Source organism: Crassostrea angulata, chromosome 4 (assembly GCF_025612915.1).
Source record: "Crassostrea angulata isolate pt1a10 chromosome 4, ASM2561291v2, whole genome shotgun sequence".
Taxonomy (NCBI): Eukaryota; Metazoa; Mollusca; class Bivalvia; order Ostreida; family Ostreidae; genus Magallana; species Magallana angulata.
In genome coordinates, this window is record NC_069114.1 from 49,982,435 (window position 1) to 50,003,507 (window position 21,073).

Consider the following 21,073-nt stretch of genomic DNA (forward strand, 5'->3'; position numbering starts at 1 on the left):
TTTTATTGTTGCACCCCCATAACCATCTACTTCTAAAACATTCACCCCCCCCCCCTTTGCAAATTTCTGGATCAACCCCTGGAAGTGATGTCTTCTTCCTCCATCTCTTTTAGCCACCTTTCCAATTTATATTTCCCGCCAGTAATCTGCAATTTCCACCAATCAAATTAAAGAATCAGCGACTTCCGGTTCTTTACCCTCGTTGAGCGCCATTTTCAACAAAAATGAATTGAAGAGGGAAGAAAGCGCCAAGAAATTTTGTTATCATAATGGAGGTCGACGAGACCCCAGAAACCACAGAACAAGTCTCCAGACCTGTTAATCTGGAAACAGGTACAAAAAACTTGAAGCTGTTTCCGCTGTCTAACATTTTTTCTTTGTCTTATTTTTTGTTTGAAATTTTTGGTAACTTCTGTGGTTTACTTTATATTGTTGATAGTGTAAACCGTGTTTGTCACTCGCTTACTGTTTTTTTGTTGTTTTTTTTTGAGCAATTTTAGCATGTACTTGAAGCGCAACGTGTATTTCATTAAGATATTTGTAAAGATTGATCATGAAATTTTTGTCAAGTTAAGAGGCAGATGCAGATATCAGTTATCAGTATAAAGGACAGTCAAAAGATGGTTGACAATTTAATGTAATTATACAAAAAAAAAAAAAAAATAAATGATTGGAAAAGCTATGCAAAAATTGCACTAAGATACATATGAAGTTTCAACAAACATTTTGTTTATACTTTTGTTTGCAGATTTTGGTCCAATAGAAATCCCTCCTGCACCGGAGTCTGTGGCATCTTATGAAGTGAATGGACCACGTCTTATGATATCAAAAATTGTCAATGAAAATTTCAAATCCTATTCTGGGGTTCAAACATTGGGGCCCTTTCACAAGGTCTGAGGATTGATCGTTTTATCGGCTGAATGCATGGAATTGTTTTTTCACTAATAAGTAATAAAATGGACAAGTTTTGTTTTACAGAGTTTCACATCTATCGTGGGTCCCAATGGAAGTGGGAAGTCAAATGTCATAGACTCCATGCTATTTGTTTTTGGGTTTCGGGCCAACAAGATCCGATCCAAGAAGATAAGTGTGTTAATTCACGACAGTGAGAACCACAAGAACCTGGACTTCTGTACTGTGGGAGTACACTTCCAAAAGATCATTGATACCGGGGTAAATACAGTATTTTGGATCAATATTGTAGGTAAATTGTGGATGCAGGTTTAATTTCCCTCGCCTAGGCTTTAAATCTTTTGCATGTTTTAGTATCCTATGTACAAATTTAAAGAAAGAGTTTTATACAGTTTGATCCCATGTGATAAATATATTTTGTTTTCTAACGGTACAAAAATACAATTTGATTTTAAAAATTTATGAACTTGAATATTAACTATAACTGTCAGTATCACATTTTAAAACCTTTTCAAAATATAGATATCATTTGATTTAAATGATGTTAAAGAATTGGATTATTTAAGATAATTTTTTCCCTGCCTGCCTGTATTTAAAATAGCATTTGTGGTATATTAAATTCATCCCAGAGATCTCACTGAATACGTATTTAAAAAAAAAAACCTATTTGTGTTGATAGGATGGTGAGAATGATTACACAGTGGTTCCTGGGTCAGAGTTTGTGGTCTCCCGTACCGCACACAGAGACAATAGTTCTTATTACACAGTAGACGGGAAACGTAAGACCTACAAAGAGGTAGCCACCATTCTGAGACGAAGTGGTATAGACCTGGATCACAACCGCTTCCTGATTCTGCAGGTAAATTCCCTCATGGACCAAATCTTTGTTTACCTAATAATTGCAGAAATCAGGGGAGAATAGAATGAAAATATAACATTGATTATACTGTAAGGAGTCTGAAGAAGTGATTTTAGAAAATGGGTAAAACAATGAATCAATGAATGTTACTGGGTGTCAGAAAATAATGGATACTGATTTATTGTATAGTGAAAAATGATGAAACAGTTTTATTTTGTCAGGGAGAGGTGGAGCAGATAGCAATGATGAAACCTAAAGGTCAGAATGAGAATGATGATGGAATGTTGGAGTTTCTGGAAGACATCATTGGAAGCAATCGATTCAAGGAGCCTATCGAAATTCTGGCCAAGCGGGTGGAGACACTGAATGAACTTCGCGGCGAAAAGGTTCAGATGACATTATCTTACTACTTAGACTTTCCTCACTGTAAGCTTTGCTTAACTGATGTCGTTGTTCAGGTTCAGATGACAATAACTTATTAAGACTTTCCTCACCGTAAGCTTTGCTGAACTGATGTCATTGTTCAGGTTCAGATGACATTAACTTACTAAGACTTTACTCACCATAAGCTTTGCTGAACTGATGTCATTGTTCATTGTGGCTCAATCCTTGTATCTTATTTCAGCTAAACAGAGTTAAAGCTGTGGAAAAGGAAAAGGATGATTTAGAGGGATCCAAAAATGAAGCAGTGGAATACCTAAGTATGGAAAATGAAATAGTTCATCTCAAAAATAAAATCTACCAGAAATATGTGTAAGTTAATTTGTAATGACCCGTTTGTCTCATCATATTGTGTCTGATTTTATAAGTGTAGTCTTGGTCATAAAAATATTTGCTGCAATCCAGTTTGCCAATGATAAATTGTGAAAGTTAAATGGTTGTGCAGGGGTGAGCAATTACCATCGCCCGACGCCCGGGGCTACCGTTTTTAGAGGTCGGGCTAGCAGAAATCCTTACTGTGGTAGCCCGTCGGGCTAGTAAATAATAACGATGATAAACGAAATCAGACTTCCGTAAGTGTCATTATCACGTTGATTAATTTTATGTATGACATAACTGTTATGCAAAATCAAGATCTCTCTTTTCCTTTAATGTATGTGCATTGTGCGTACTAATCGCTGGTTCGCATGACAATGACGCTTTGTTTTCAAACATGGAGAAGTACCTGACGATAAGTAAGCGTAAAAATTCGTTTGATCGCCTTGATGACAACAATAATCACAGGGGTGTGCAATTACAAAGTTACTAGCCCAAGATTCAAAGTTACTAGCCAGACTATTTCGGACATGTCGACATTTCATTTTATAAAAAACCCTGTATGATACTAGTATATAATTATTAATATACGAAATATTTATTACTTGCATGTTTTCTGTGGTAGACTAGTTCAAAAATATTCAACTTCATTGATCTCTCACATTTTAGCTACAAAATTGGTTTGGGTACCGTTTATATAATAAAACCCAAACGTAACATTGTGAATGTGAACAGACTCTATAAAATCACTGCAACTATCTATGTGTGCATGCATTTTATCCTGTTTAATTTCCATTTACAAAATACAACTATGCAATTAATTAAGTAATGGTAAATTTTAATATAAAATAATGGAAAATGCACAAATAATAATATGCAAAATATGAATTTTTTTTTAATTCACCAAGCAGGTCACTTTAAAATGTGTTCATGAGAATAGTTAGTGCAGAAATTTATAATATCTCTGTAATGCATCTCTCTCTCTCTCTCTGTAAAAAAAAAATTATATTTAAAAAAGCCAATGAATACATATTAAAGAAAAAGGAATCATTTTACAGTGATGTCACTTGAAACAGCTGCACAGGTAACTACGGAAACCATATGCAGTGAGGCGTGACTATCTCGTCTGGCCACTGGTCAACACTGTCGGTAAAACTTCAAAGTGTGAAACTTACAGCAGAGTGTTTTTCTCAGAAGAATGTAGCACGAGAAAAAATGCTTAAGAAATTTTTAAGCTATCATGACTTAAAAGGAGCAGATATCATGCCTCTGTGATAACAATGACGATACACTTTTCCTACTAGGACACTGCAAATTTACCGGCATATTTTGCCAACTCTGGTTATGATTTACTAGCCCGACGGGCTACCACAGTTAATGTTTTTGCTAGCCCGACCTCTAAAATCGGTAGCCACGGGCGTCGGGCGATGGTAATTGCACACCCCTGAATCAGCAGTTGGATACTGCCGATCGTAATGTCGATAAAACTATATATATATTGTTTGCATTATTATCTATTTGACAAGTCTGAATTCAACTGATGTAAAGAAAATGTTGGGCTAGTAAGTTTTAACTTTGGGTTAGTAACTTTGCTACTGCCAGTAGCCCCTGGGCTAGTAGCCAATTTTTGTAATTGCACACCCCTGTTGTGGATAAAAGTTTTTCAAGTAATCACCATTTATCATAATGTGCAATATATTTGAGATAAATATGAAAAGCTGCAATTTTTTAAAACTTGTTTGTAGAATGGAATGTTCAGAGAATGAGAAGAAAGCTCAAGAGGAATATGATAAGATTTATGAAGGAATGAAAGAAGTTAATGACAAAATGAAAGTTATTACTGATGCCAAGAAAGAAAAGGAAACAGCATGTAAAAAGATAGTTAAGTATGTATATTAGTATTCTCTGATTGGTGAGTTTTTTTTTCATTTAATGGAAAAGTTTATTTTAAATGGGAGTTTTTATTGCACTTGAGAGATTTTCATTTACGTTTATTTATATCTCTTTTGTAAAGGGATTTTGAAAAATTAACCAAGGATGTGGAGGAAACGAAAGAGAAGTTTGCAGAATTTGAGAAACAGGATGTGAAATGTAGAGAAGATTTAAAACACACCAAGGGAAAGACAAAAAAATTAGATAAAACTCTGGAACAGGAGAAGAAAAGAGTAAGTATTATTAGTGTTGACATGAACTTGTAATAATGACTCCTTATATACTTCTTATATAATGTCTCGTGTATAATACGCACTCGTGTATAATACGCACCCCCAAAGTTGACCAAAAAATGGCGAAAAAACAGCAGGTCCTATGTATAACATGCACCCAAAAAATGGCGAAATTAACGACCGCCATTTCCCCCAAAACTATTAATGTTGCATGTTAATTTTATGATCCATGCACAATTTCTTTAATTTTGTGATCGGAACATAGCACAGACGATGAAAATCGACGGCCACCATTTCCCCAAATAACTATCGATGTTTAATGATAATTTTATAACCTAAGCATAATTACTGTAATTTTGTGATCGGAACATGGCCTAAGCGATATTAGAGTCAAAGTTCTTACAATTTTTTTTAAAAGAACGGCATGATTTACATGGGCGGTATCAAATATCATTTGTCACTTCGTAAAGAGTTTCTTATACAGCATCGGAGAAGTAGAAGATATCATGCGTAGAGAAGAACGGCAACCGAGCTTAGTGCTTAAAAGTAATAATGTTTGCAGATATAAACCAAAAAAAATTCAAAAGAAATTATTTAATTGATTAATTATAGTCAAACCCTTTGATTGCTGTTTAAATAAACATCGTGAAGAAACGTATGTATGTCGCATACCGTCATTATCAAGTCGTACAAATGATCGATGTAATTTTAGCAGTGTCTGTGTAAAGCAATAACGTTTAACTGCATAACTTGACACAAAGTAATTAAGTTTAATAAAATCAAAATAATTGTTTATCTACATGCACTTGAAAACACCCTGTGAAGTCCGACACAAGATAGGTGCATGCCTCTGACACCGGAAATTGTTAAACAAACATTGACCACGCGCCGAGTCAACAGGTGGCTGCTTACGTAATGGCGAATACACTGGCGATATTTAAACTTGTTTGATGCAAGAAATAGTGTTAAGAGAGGATAAATATTTCAATATATGGAAAAAAAAACTAAGAATAAGGTATTTCTGATGCAATAAATTTAGTATACACTCATTCAATTTGCATAACACGCTATATCGGCAGTCACTACTCCTGTGGTATCAAGAATCACGGCTTGAATAAAAATGGGGTACAATTTTTGTCCTATGTACAACACGCACCCCCACTTTTGATCAAATTTTGGATGAAAGAAAGTGTGTGTTATACACGCGACATTACGGTATCTAACATTCTTTGTTGAACTAAAATGTGTAACCCCTATGTAAGGGTAAAAGATGTGTATCCTAAAAAAGTTTGGGGGGGGGTTGTCTTTAAGTAATTTCAATGTTTAGTTTGCTTCATTCTTTGATTTTTTCATTCATATAGGAGGAATATATATGGTTTATTGTAGAATCTAAAGGCTATCAATAATTATTCAAAGCAAATATAGGATACATGCCATTAATCCTTTAGTTACATTAGATGTATAAATTTAATGCATTTTGAATTAATGTGTTTCAGGTAGAAGAACTTACCCTTATGCCATCAGAGCTGGAGAAGACCATCACTGACCACAAGAAGAAGTTGGAGAAGTTAGAGGGCGACAAAAAGATAGAAGAAGAGAAACTGGCCGCGGTCATGGAGAGCCTCAAGACGGAGACCAAGGTAGGAAGTAATCTGTGTGTTCTAGACCAAGGTATGGATAGGTCTGTTCTAGACAGTCTTTATGAACAGTAATGAAACGACAAGTTCTCTTGATTAAAACAAGAATTTTATGATTATGTATTAAAAGATATCTTTAGATTTATTATTCTAGAAATTTTAACTGTATTCAATTAAATTTATTAAGGAAAAGATTAAAACATATTGACCTCTTTAGTTGGTGTTTTTGGAATGTTTATATAGAGTATAAGTTTTGAATCATTTTAAAGTAGACTTTTAATCAACAAAAACCAGTTTGAAGATGTACACAGATCTGTAAATGACTTATTTTAGGGTTTGCAAGAAGAAAAAGACAAGAAGGAAACAGAATTATTGGAACTTCAGAAATCAGTGAATGAGACCAAGTCTACGGTAGGTGATATGCCATATCTCTGTGGTGTAATTGCTCCCCTTTTATGTTTTCATCACAAAACTTTCAAAACTAAGAAACATGTTTTATATATGGAGAGAGTAAGCAGAGGCTAGGCCAAAATTATTATAAAAAAAGGAGCTATCTACCTTCCCACCATGAAAAATTTGGGTTGGAGTACATCAAACATAAATTATTATACCCCCGCAAACGAAGTTTAGGGGGGTATATTGGTTTCACCCTGTCTGTCTGTCTGTCCGTCTGTCTGTAGACGCAACTTTGTCCCCCCTATAGAATTTTTTATTACTGCATGGAACAGTTTGAAAATTTGTACATATGTTGAACACCATCTGAAGATGTGCACCTGCAATTTTTTTTAAGATCAGACAAGATTTAATGATTTTATGACAGTTTTCATTTTCCTTATTCTATATATTGTACACTAATGTTGAAAAGTAAGGGAGGTAATCCTTACAGATTTTATTAATTAATTAAGGTACTTCACTACACCGAGACTTATACTTTTAAGACACTACGTCACAAGATGGCGATTTAAATGCTTTGTTAAACTGTTTGTATCAATCGTTTCAGGTGTATATCGTCATAGCTTAGTGGTTAACGTATCAGGCTTAGGAACCGCAGGTAATGAGTTCGAATCCACCTGGGGTTTTTGTTTATGTTTACTGGATGAAATTTTTGAAAACATCATGTTTTATCTAAAATTGCACATTTTTTCGCCTATTTGACATATATACTTCTTATCCACCATGCTTTCTATCATAATCAAGTAATTTTCTGCTGATTTGAGAAACTATTTCACGGTGTAGTGAGGCACCTTAATAGAAAACACTCTAAAATATATTTATATAAATACATCCAGATGGAGTTTTTTGTCTTTATGTCTTAATAAAAAAAAAAATTATTTTCTATAAGTATTCTATCAACTGACAATGCAAAGTTTTTGTTTGTCAATGATAAATTCTTAGGAGCTAATGAGAACATCAAAGACAAGTGTGGCTGAATTCATTTGTCCCAAGGGAGCCATTATCTGAGCCATGGCTCAGATGGTGCATGTGTTTAGGGGAAATTGATAATCTGTAAAATGGGTGATGGTTTTGGGGCTATTTTAAAACTGTTTCATGTAAACCAAAAGGTCTATCATTATAAGGAAATAAATAATTTAATTACCGTATTTCACGGAATTTAGGTCGATACGGTTTATTGGGCGAAGGAGGCCGTTTTTAGCCATAATATAAAAAAAAAGTATAAATAGGTCGACTTCGAAGAATTGGTCGAAAAATTACCGCTAGTTCTAATGAATAAATGGTTTAAACCAATAACGTTATCATATAGTAGCCTTTAATCTTATTTCACAGTTTTAAACAAAAGGGAAATAAAATGTATTTCTTGAAAACATCGTAAGAAAATGTCTGAAATTGCGTCAAAATTTTCAAACCAAATAATTCAGTACAGCCGGTTTTAATTTAAGATCGTTTTTTATTACTTCCCTGCCATGTGTACAAACTGGTGTTAACCGGGGGATAGTTACCTATCCTGGAGGCATGACTACAGAAGGACATACCACCCTGTGTCTCTATGTGACTTTTTACTGTGTATATACACACGAGTCAACCTCTGATCTTATTGAAGCCTGCAGGCATGAGTAGCACGTGCCGAGAGTTCAACTGTGTATAAACAAAGTCAGCGCTACCCAGACTGATTTCAGAGACACCTGGCTAAAATTTCATCGAAAGTTTTATGTTGAATATACAGAAAAAAACTTGTTCATGTATTCTATTATGAAAACAAATTGTTTTTTTTTTTATTTCTACCCGACGATATTTCCCCCCGTAATTACCCTTTGTACGGTTCTCATTTTACTTTTACCACGCGAAATCGATTTCCTATTTATCGTAAGCACACGATCAAAATGCATGACAGCATTTAATGATTCAGTCAGTGATCTAAGTAAGAAATGTAAGAAGAAATAAATCTATTTATATTTAATTTTGTTTAAATGATAAATTACTACAGTATATTGATTAAAATCCATACGATTTTTACACAGAAATTCAAGCAGTATTATAGTAAACACTCATGATTTTATTGGAGGGTTGCATAAATTTTTGCAAAATTCCAACCAAAAAAAAAAAACATAAATTGGGCGAAGCGATGAATAGGGCGAGGTCCGCATGTCAGGGGAAAAAAGTATCGACCTAAATTCCGTGAAATACCGTATTGATAAAGAAGTTAAACTATTTTTAGAGGTTGTTTAAATTTATTTGTCAAGTAATTTGATGAAGTGACCCTATTGGGCATTAATTTAAATGAAATTCAAAATTACTGATATGATTGTAGTGTTTTGGCAATTTTAAAATTGTTTGTAATATTAAATTTTCTTTTTTTACATATTTTTACATAGTATGGTAATTATGGTAATGTTTTGGTAGTTTATTAAATTTAACAAGCTCATCAAAGAAAATCATAGTCCTATGGGATCAATTTTCTGATATGGAGTTCAATTGTGTCAGAGGAGAAAGTGAGGAAAATTTGAAACAACTAATTGCATCTGTCAAGACTCTTATTAGAAAGATATTGGAAGTTTTATCAACAGAAGAGCATTGCTTGGCTACCGGTATTTCTATTCATTGCAAAGGGAGGGGTTATTGTCATTTTGTTGGTTTTTCTTTAAATCAATTAAATTAAAAAAATATATCATCAAATACATACATTTGTAAATGTATTACTGTTATAGATATGTATTTACAGTGAAATTCTGACAATTTTGATTTTAATTTTTCTTTGTTAACTATTTTTTTTTTTTTTACAATTCTAGAATTTTTTTTTTGTATGTGTTCCAAACCTTAATTATTATTCAATTCAATTATTTGTCCCATTTGAAATTAGCCTAGCGGGGGTATTAGTCCCATTAGGACAGTTCTAGTTAATGCTGGTCCTTTGATTAGGGTAGTTAGAAGGTGTCCATTCACTATGTTTAATTGGCGCTTTGTCCCCATTTTCAAAATAAACATGAAATTCAGAAAGAGCATTAGAATATTAGCAGTAGAAATGGTATGACTGTATAAGACATAAAATGTTTAGAATGTTGATTTTCCCCAAATTTGCTCTTTAAGAATACTATTAAATATTACCCATAATAATTGCCAAAAGCCCAGTACTGTAGATAAACTGAATACGTGTTAGAGGTAATATTAAACTCAATGTCTAGAAGACGTTTATCACTGTTCTTTAAATTTTGTCTGTGTTTTCATTATTAAGCACTGAAATTGAAAGATTTTGATAACATTTTATTTACAGTTAAACATCGCTCAATCTGAACTGGATATCTACCTCAGTAACCAACAGAGCGAGACCAGCAAGCTCAAGGAGATGCAGAAAAACCAACACAAGGCTGAGAGCACGCTGAAGGACCGAAAAAGGTGACTTCGTAGTAATGGTTTCTCATTAGATGTACAGTGCTCAGTTTTATTTCAGGCTGACAGTTTAATCCGTGATTAACTATATGAGGCCCCTGAAGTTATATGAATGCTTTATTGACTGTTTTTTTTCCAACAGTGAGGCTGCTAACCTGGTGAAGAATATCCCAGAGATGGAGAAGCTTCTACAGAAAGCCAAGTCTGACTTGGAGACGGCTGTGGACAGTGATTCCAAGCTCTCAGAACAGGTAAAATCATCAATACCTGAGTTGTAACACCTGAATCAAGAAGATTGGAATTAATGGTAGTCATAAAATATTCTATTATGTTGGCATTAAAATGAGTGATAGTCCTTATTTCTTTAAAGAAATATAAACTGGAGACAGTTTTTACAGTCCATTTGAGATGTTAATTGAATTGAATACCAAGTACTGATTTTGAAGACATTTTACAGTTAAGAAGTCTTAGAGCGAAGGTGGAGGAGGCCAGAAGCTCCATGCAGGCAGCCAGGAGTAAAGGGAAAGTGATTGATTCCCTGATGGCACTGAAGAAGAGCGGTCAGATGCCGGGTCTCTATGGCAGGCTGGTATGTAGTTAGCCATGTGGATCAAAGATAGGACTAGGATATAATAGAATTTAACAATTTGTCAAACTACTGGTCTCTATGGCAGGCTGGTTTGTACATGTAGTTCTGAGACTTATTCAACAGAGCAGGTGCTTGCGAGCACTTGCCAGAATTCCCTATACCCACAACACAAAATTTGACGAGTGCTGATGAGCTCTTGCTCTGCTGAACACGCCTCTGGATGATGATCAAATCGCAGATCTATGATCAAGTGAATTTTATATTTCAGCAACTGTTGAGTTTCTTTTAAGCTGTTTGATATTTTGAAATTGATCTTGGAGTTTGCAATTCATCCTGTACCCCCAACAGTCTATGGTCTTGGAAATTGGGAGTTTTACCAATTTTCTGAATTTGTTATAGGGGGACCTTGGAGCTATTGACATGAAATACGACGTTGCGATATCTACCGCGTGTGGAGCGTTGGACCATATCGTGGTTGATACTGTGACCTCCGCCCAGAAATGTGTGGAGTATCTGAAGAAGAACAACATTGGGGCCGCCACTTTTATCTGTCTCGAAAAGATGGAGAGATGGAAGGAACACACCAAAAGGAAAATTCAAACGTGAGTTTAGTGATTTTGCATTATTTTAAAATATTACAAATGCTAGACAGAGTATTGTACTTTATGCAATATATATGTAACAGTAAACGCAATGAATTTTACAATGATAAAGATTTTTCTATCACATGAAGACTTAATTTTAATTGAAATTTAAAACTGAATTTTTTTAACAGTCCTGAAACAGTGCCAAGACTTTTTGACTTGGTAAAAACCAAGGAGGAAAAAATCCTCCCAGCATTCTATTTTGCCTTGAGAGACACATTGGTTGCCAATGACTTGGACCAGGCTACACGGATTGCGTACGGGAAAACAAGATACAGGGTCGTGACCCTGCAGGGACAGCTTCTAGATCAGTCAGGTACGTGTGTGGGTGCGGCAACAGGTGTAAAAGTTTATAATATGAAAAGTCTGGTAAGTTTTACTCTGAGATACAAGAGAATTACTGTTAATGTATTTTATCTAGGAACCATGAGCGGGGGTGGTAAAACTGTATGTAGGGGGCGAATGGGATCGTCGATAGCATCCGAGGTGGATCCTAAAGAACTCAACAACATGGAGAACTCCCTGGAAAAGGTGTGTACCTGTCTTTCAGTAAACATACAGTGAGAAATGCCCATCATAAAAGGTTCAAGAATAAAGACTGATACTTTCTCTTTGATTTAGGTCACAGCAGATGCTCAACAAAGCAGGGCCAACAAAGAGAAACTGGAGGATGTAATCCAGCAGAACCAGAAGGACTTGTCCTTTATGAAGCACAAGCTGCAGAAATGTGAAATGGAGATCACAGTAAGTCTTAACCAATCCATTGAACTAAAGTTATAATTCAAACCACATTACCTACACATCAATTTTTGTGCTAATGTCATGAGCCTTTACCATCAACATAAGCTAAATAAATGGACATATGATTAGTGATGTTCTAATCATCGATTATAAACTAAAATCGATCGATTGTTATCGCATTCTAAGCGCTCGATCATAAAAGGTTTCATTACGATTAATCGGTTGAGGTTTTTTCCCTTTCAACTAGCGCATCTCATACACAGAATATTCTAGACGTGAAATATCTAAACCCCAAAGAGGCGTGCGGTCTGAAAATGGCTGACATGTCAGACGAGCTCCATATTGTTACTCGGGAAATATAACACATTCTCGAATTTGGACGCATTTTGGTTTCAAGAAAATTAATGTTGGACTGCCTACTAAAGAAAATCTTTTAAATATAATTTTTTAAAGCTAGAAATACTAAGTAAATCAAATTACGAAAGCCTAGTAATGAGTCTGTTTATTGTAACTTGTTTATTTACATTTATTTTGCACTGCACCGTAAAATATAAAAATCTCCAATTATAATCGATAATTAGTTGCGGGAAACCGATTATCGATTATGAAAATCTCACCGATTCCCATCACTACATATGATTGAATTATGAATGCTTTGGTAGCTTTGTTATTCTTATATAACTATTAAATGCATGCTATTTCTGTCACAGGCATTAGAAGAGCAAATAAAGTCCTTGACCTCACAAATCAAAGAGCAAGAAGGGAAGGTGAAGGCCGCTGCTCCAGATGAGAAACAGCTAAAAGATCTAGAGACCAAGGTCAACCAATATCGCAAAGGTCAGAACTCAGAAATTACACATACTCAGAATATATCTGATGCTTTCTAAATTTACTTAAGTCTTGTTTATATGGATATACATGGATATTGTTGTATTCAGACTTTGACAAGGCAAATGGGGCAGCATCAAAAGTGGAGGCTGAAGTCCAAAAGTAAGAACATCTATTATTCATCTGCAGCAAAAAATCCAAATATCAGCTCACCTGACATCTAATGTATCTGTAGTGGAGCAAATTGATATAGATGGTAGAATTACCAAAAAAAATTTGCGCTTAATTTTTTTCATCATTTTAGATTATGTGTACATGTATGAAGCATGCATATACTGGCAGATATTACAATTTCTGTATATGTACATGTATATGTATATTCTTTTGAAAGTATGTTGTGTCAAACCTACAAAAGTAAACTAATTTACTATACTTGACATATGTTTATCTGTAATTTGTTCTGTAGACTTCACAAGCAGATAATGGACATTGGAGGAACGAAGATGAAGGCGGCCCAGTCATGTGTGGACGCTGTCAACAATAAGATAGACACGGTCACAGGACAAATCACCAAGGCCCAGGTCGGAATCAAAACCGCAGGAAGGTGAGGATCACTCTTCTCATAAGTCAGTCTTCTTCTGTACATACTGTAAACGTAGTATATTTGGCGTGTACGATAACTGGCGGAAATTAGTTTTCGAACAAGTAAGGGCGTATTTGAATTAACGTATTCCTGAATTTTACTATTCTTATACATATATGCATGGTATTTAGTGATGTACTTGATTTAGCGGAAGCCGCATTCCGCCAAAAGTGCTAAATAGAATACACAGCCAAATGTTGTACGTTTACAGTATTCATTACAATTAAGATTCTGGTTCTGTAACATTTAATGTATAGTATTCACACTTAATCGACGCAAGTGTTGTTCTAGAAAATGTGTGTAGTAAAGATGTATGATTTACATTATGGCAATTCCATATTTACATGTTTTTCTTTCATTTCCCTCTATCTAATTCATCTACAATTTCCCTTGAATTGCTCAGGAACTTAAAAAAAGCTGAAGAGAAAGTAAAGACAGCTGAGGAAGACATAGAGGAGAACAAGAACAAGATTACAGAGCTACAGGCCCAGTTAGAGACCCTGGAGAATGAAGCTACAACGGTGTTAAAGGCCTACAAGGATGCTCAGGTCGGCCCAAATTATTCATAGGAACTCATACCCTTCAAACTCTTATCTTTAAGTGTATCTCACATTCAAAATCAAACTCTTTATGGGATAGGTCCTGTATATTGTTTAGATTGCTAATTTTGTCAAAGATTTGAGGTTTTTTTAAGAACTTTTAGCAAGTGACAGTAAGTTATTTCAACTCTCAAAGAAAGATTAGAGTCAATGAACTAAATCAACTAGTTGTGTTATCATTTTCACTAGATACTTTGTAATAATTAGTTCTACTGAACACTTCATATTCATCATCTGCAATACCTGATAGAAGAAACAGAGCAGTATTGATAAATAAATTGATACTAACAGGACAAGATGAAGGAGTCGGAGGTGGTTCTGAATGGCGTACAGTCGGAGATCGGTAAGCTGGAGCAGGAGGAGAACGACCTTCAGAAGGACGTGGTGGATGTACGACACGAGCTGGAGCGGATCGAGGGCATCGTCAAGAGCAACAAGCTGAAGGTCAAACACTGGAGGAAAGAGGTAACTACAGAACACTGAGATAAATACAGACAGCTATAGACTAACAGGGTGGGAGGAAAAGGAGGTTACATACAAAACACAGGGATAAATACAGACAGCTATCGACGTACAGGGTGGGGGTGAAAAGGAGGTTACATACAAAACACAGGGATAAATACAGACAGCTATCGACGTACAGGGTTGTGGGGAAAAGGAGGTTACATACAAAACACAGGGATAAATACAGACAGCTATCGACGTACAGGGTTGTGGGGAAAAGGAGGTTACATACAAAACACAGGGATAAATACAGACAGCTATAGACTTACAGGGTTGTGGGGAAAAGGAGGTTACATACAAAACACAGGGATAAATACAGACAGCTATCCACGTACAGGGTTGTGGGGAAAAGGAGGTTACATACAAAACACAGGGATAAATACAGACAGCTATAGACTTACAGGGTTGTGGGGAAAAGGAGGTTACATACAAAACACAGGGATAAATACAGACAGCTATCGACGTACAGGGTTGTGGGGAAAAGGAGGTTACATACAAAACACAGGGATAAATACAGACAGCTATAGACTTACAGGGTTGTGGGGAAAAGGAGGTTACATACAAAACACAGGGATAAATACAGACAGCTATAGACTTACAGGGTGGGGGTAAAGGAGGTTACATACAAAACACAGGGATAAATACAGACAGCTGTAGACTTACAGGGTGGGAGTAAAGGAGGTTACATACAAAACACAGGGATAAATACAGACAGCTATAGACTTACAGGGTGGGGGTAAAGGAGGTAACATACAAAACACAGGGATAAATACACACAGCTACAGACTTACAGGGTGGAGGTAAAAGGAGGTAACATACAAAACACAAGGATAAATACAGACAGCTGTAGACTTACAGGGTGGGAGTAAAGGAGGTTACATACAAAACACAGGGATAAATACAGACAGCTATAGACTTACAGGGTGGGGGTGAAAAGGAGGTAACATACAAAACACAGGGATAAATACAGACAGCTGTAGACTTACAGGGTGGGAGTAAAGGAGGTTACATACAAAACACAGGGATAAATACAGACAGCTATAGACTTACAGGGTGGGGGTGAAAAGGAGGTTACATACAAAACACAGGGATAAATACAGACAGCTGTAGACTTACAGGGTGGGAGTAAAGGAGGTTACATACAAAACACAGGGATAAATACAGACAGCTATAGACTTACAGGGTGGGGGTGAAAAGGAGGTAACATACAAAACACAGGGATAAATACAGACAGCTGTAGACTTACAGGGTGGAAGTAAAGGAGGTTACATACAAAACACAGGGATAAATACAGACAGCTGTAGACTTACAGGGTGGGGGTAAAGGAGGTAACATACAAAACACAGGGATAAATACAGACAGCTATAGACTTACAGGGTGGGGGTGAAAAGGAGGTAACATACAAAACGGGAAATGTGTAAAAAGAGGTAAAAGTGAGGAAGGTTGCAAAGGTCTGTGAGATATGATCCATGTTATACCTTTACAGATGAGTGGCCTATCCCTGACCCCCATTGACGGTAAGGAGGTGGGAGAGTTGACCGAGCTGACCCCTGAGTCTTTGACCGACATTGACAAGGAAGGGGTGCAATATGAGATCACCGTCCTGGAGGAGAAACTGGCTCAGATGAAGCCCAACATGGCCGCCATCGCCGAATATCGCAAAAAGGTTGGTAAAGGTCTTAACTAAAGCTGAATGTGTAACTCTTCTAAAAAGCATTCTTTTAGTGAAATTCAAGCATTAATTTAGTATAGTTATTTAACTCTGTAGTTCATATAATACTTGTGAATTTAAAAGGTTAGTTATCTCTTATGAATCCCTGTCTGTAATAATTGAAACAGTTCCATGAAATTGTCACATATTTTCTTGTATAATTGTGAGGACATTCAGTGAACACAAGTCTAGAGTAAAAATGACAGGAAAAATTACGTAATGATGTAGAGAAAAGTCACCAGCCATTAATGTTCACAGTGTCAATGTAGGCTGGTTGGTTTAATGGGCGAGATAACCATCTAATCACTGACCTTAACTCATGTTCAACAAAATGACCTAGGGATAACAAACAAATCAAATTCAAAAGTCCAATTTTTGTGAAGTCCAATTTTTTGTTGACAGTCTTGGTGAATTAAATGAGCAATAATTAGAATTACATTTTTTAGTTGCACACTTTGTTTATATTTGTGATGCAGTCATCATTAGAAGCTTGATAAGTGTTTGATCCATACACTTGTAAAGTACTCCTCTCGATGACCAGAATTCTTTGATGCGTGTCTGTCAGTCAAAGCTGCTGTGAACTGTGACCAGATAATTCAGATCACAGCACGCTTTGATGGCTGGAACTGCATTGTCTTCATACATGTCTGGATCAGGAGCTCTCATCTTTCAAATTGTCATTTAGGCATTAAATGATGAAAAGGCTTTCCATTTATATAATGCCTCTTTTTATTTTAAAGTTTGGGAATTAAATGCAAATGCAGTATCAATATATATTTTTCACATTTATTTAAAAAAAAATCATCATTTGTGATTAGTCAGGTGCTGTTAATTTAGAAGAACTGTTAAATGTTGAATGTTCGTCCACAGTTAAAAAAAAAAATCCTAAGAGCATATATGTTTCTTTTGGAATTCACTTCACTACGGACTTTCCTGGTTTTTTCCCAATTACGACAGAGAGCACATGGCAGATGTGACCTGTCAGCAGAGGATGCCCACTCCTCCTAGGCACCTGATCTTACCTTTATCTTTTTGGAGGTCCGTCTTGCTCTGCTTTGAATTTGTATTTCATTTAAGGATTTTTGAGATGGTTGACAGTTAGTTATTGTCATTTTTTCATGTAGATTGTAGAATCATTATTATATCACCAGTACTAGGATGTAGATATCAATTTCTTAGTATTAATATGAAATTATTAGTATTGATATGAAATAAAAGGACATGGGTTCCAGTATATTTTGGTAGAGATTCAGTAATTTTCATTTAGATAGAACAGAAATATTGATTATAGATTTGTTTGGTAGCTCATAATTTTTGAATTAGTACACAGCTGGTATTGGCTCAGTAAAATATCTAAGTTCAATTTGATGATTAATTACTTAAACATGTCACATGTATGTTTTAAAATTGTGACAACAGTATATTTTGAATTGGCTGTCAATTACACCCTTGATTTATTACATAATAATTTAAGGGCTTCAGACTTGATTTTTTTCTCACCTGATTAGGTGCACTAATTGCCACACAGCAGGAGTCCTGAAGGAATTTGCCTGTTGATTAAGTTATAGATATAACAGGTGTGACCCCCTAATCCAGTTTGAGTTTTATTAATTACTCATTACCTATGGGGAGGGTTGACAGGTGTGACTTATTTAGCCAGTATCCCTTTAGGGTAGAGATTCAGGTCTCACCTGGGGTAAAATCACTCAGGTGTCACAGAGTTACTCGGGTAAGGTGTATATAAGTAAGGGTACTGACCACATTGGTATCAGAAGTCCAGGGAATCTCAACAAGAGAGGAACATGGATTGTGGAAATGTGTGGTGTGGACCAATCAAAGTTGTTGTGATGTGTTAGTTACTGACCATATCACAGCACGCTTTGATGGCTTCACAGACCCACAAAAGCTACCTGACAGAGAACTTTTAAGTTATGGCTAGGAGTCTTTTCTCTGACAGTAAATAAATTATGACTCAGATTGATTTACAATGTAGTACTTTACAAATTGCTGATAATTGTTAAATTATACTAAAGATCACTTATTAAAGCTTCAGAACTGTTTTATTTCTACATAGATATCTTGAAAAATTTTAATGTTATCACATGTCCAACATTTTACTATGGAATGTGTCCAGTTTGAGATTTGCTTTCGAAAGCACAAGATTGCAATATTGGCCAATGTCTTGCTTAGTGATTGAGAAATTTGACCGGTAATGACACATGCATAAATCTTGCTTTTGGTTGACTGCTTTTTATACCAATCTGTCCAACACTTGAGGGAGAGAAAAAATTCCACTATATAATTCATATATTGGTAACTAAACCCAGAGCATGGAAACATAACACTCCTTTTTATTTGCACATTTGATGTGTGCTTTCAACGATTTCTTTGAAAGGGAGGTTTTGATACAATGCTCATGAGTTCATAGATAGTTAAGACAAAACATACCAAATTTTCATGCTGTGATGAATATTGTGTATATTGAGAATTAGAATTACATTTACAAGCATACACCATGGGCACACTAAGTAAACCACTAAGTAAACTTCGATTTATTGGATTTATTGCATAACAGGTTCAAAACCTAAACTTAAATGCACAGATCCATTATCAGATTGCTATATAATCTGAATGTGCATTTTATATGTTGTAAAACTTTGTAAAATTCCCAACAGATACCCTCTCATGATATTTGATAAAAGCACTATTTTAGTGAAGTTAGGTGTATGTTTGCCGTGATAGGCTTTTTTGCACTTCAAAACAAGATACCGGCAATTGTCATGATAGACGCTTTTGCATTTCAAAAGCAGACACTTCCCATGTTTTGCACTACAAAACCAGATACTTTCAGTGTTCTGTGAAAAATCTTACTGCTTTTTTCATTCCTTTATTGATGCTCTGTAAGTCAATTTTCAAACAACACAATTCTAATCTACATTTATGTCCTATGAAACCTGATTCCCCAAACTGCATTTTCACAGACCCACCATCTTGTAAAGTTTACCAATATCTCTTTGTCCGTAATAGGAGGAGCTGTATCTACAGAGGGTTGGAGAACTCGACAAAATCACGGACCTGCGGGACCAGCAGAGGAAGTACTTTGAGGAGCTACGTAAGCAGCGATTGGACGAGTTCATGGCCGGGTTCTCGGTCATCACTAACAAGCTGAAGGAGATGTATCAGATGATTACGCTGGGCGGGGACGCAGAGCTGGAGCTGGTCGACTCCCTGGACCCGTTCTCTGAGGGCATCGTGTTCAGGTAAACTAGTTAAACTTTATACTGTATACTAATACACACCTTGTTAATAGTGTGAGACAGGGGTGAACAGTTCTTGTTGTTTATATTTTTTAATTAAGAACAAGGAGACCAGTAAGTGTGCTGGTGGATGTTAAACAGCATATTAAAACAATGTTCTCTTTGTGCTATGAGCTTGACCATTTTTCATCAATCGCACACTTCATAACTACTGTAATTTAATATTTTCAATATTGCCATGCCTATTTATGATGATACAAAAACCATATATTGTTTTCTTTGCAGTGTGCGACCTCCAAAAAAATCATGGAAGAACATCTCTAATCTGTCTGGGGGAGAGAAGACCCTCAGCTCCCTAGCCCTGGTCTTTGCTCTCCATCACTACAAACCCACACCCCTCTATGTAATGGATGAGATCGATGCTGCCTTGGATTTCAAAAATGTCTCCATTGTTGCTAATTACATTAAGGTTCGATTAATTTTAATGAAATGATTATATTAAAACCAATCCCCCCCATTGATAGGGGGATAAAGCTAAAGCCATTTAATTTATATCTATACTATTAAGCCTATTGAATAATGGCAACTTGCTATTATTAAAAGGATGTATTTGCTTGAAATTAAGTTGCACTGTAACAAGAAAAATCATTGAGTCCTTGTAAAGTGTGTTGTTGTGTTTTTCAGGAGAGGACTAGAAATGCCCAGTTTATCATCATCTCGCTCAGGAACAACATGTTTGAGTTGGCCGACCGACTGGTTGGGATCTACAAGACTGACAACTGTACCAAGTCGGTGACCGTCAACCCCAACAACCTCATCCTGCCCCTACAGGAAGTCAACGCTAACAGCTGAGGCGAAGTCAGATCGCTGATCAACTGATAAACAGGGACACCTGTTCATCTATTAACATATGATCAAGAGGGATCAAAATATAAACATGTGTGAGTCCTACCTGTTCTTTAGTTGTGAAGGGGCACCTGTTCAAAAGCCCTGTGTCAAGTGTCCTTCTGAGCATGGTATCCAAACCTGTAGGAGAATCCTCCAAGATACTTGCTATGGGGTTGGTTATATGTAGTTGTACATATTTAAAGTTTTATGCTGCACTTGTAAACTAATTTTATATTACAGCGAATTACAGAATACCGGTAGAGTTTTCAATAGCTTGTTGGATTGCTCAATAGGGTATTCAATATGGTCAGCAAGGTATCTCATCAGGTTTAAATCTAGGTCCTGTGGTTACTCAAGTGTAGATTGTTATTTTGCTCTCAACCCATTCATTTTACACAAAGAAAACCTCTAGAACACTCTCTCCTATTGTTAGCTATTCTATTCATAGACTTTTAAAAAGAATGTTCACCTGGACAGCACTGGACTCTATAGAGCAT

At 35.8% G+C, this 21,073-nt stretch overlaps 1 protein-coding gene across 1 annotated transcript; it reads left to right on the forward strand.

Moving 5' to 3' along the window:
- Nucleotides 1–184: 184 nt before the first annotated feature.
- LOC128180951 (structural maintenance of chromosomes protein 4-like) lies at nt 185–20,807 on the forward strand. Its single transcript, XM_052849163.1, has 26 exons — nt 185–333; nt 749–891; nt 979–1,173; nt 1,592–1,771; nt 1,993–2,157; nt 2,397–2,524; nt 4,273–4,413; nt 4,542–4,692; nt 6,189–6,332; nt 6,663–6,740; nt 10,057–10,178; nt 10,315–10,423; nt 10,630–10,761; nt 11,161–11,363; nt 11,537–11,721; nt 11,827–11,936; nt 12,027–12,149; nt 12,857–12,983; nt 13,085–13,136; nt 13,441–13,578; nt 14,021–14,165; nt 14,508–14,681; nt 16,207–16,386; nt 19,459–19,691; nt 19,974–20,157; nt 20,373–20,807. The coding sequence occupies exons 1-26, from the start codon at nt 270–272 to the stop codon at nt 20,538–20,540; spliced, it is 3,774 nt and encodes a 1,257-aa protein (XP_052705123.1). The 5' UTR covers nt 185–269; the 3' UTR covers nt 20,541–20,807.
- Nucleotides 20,808–21,073: the final 266 nt, after the last annotated feature.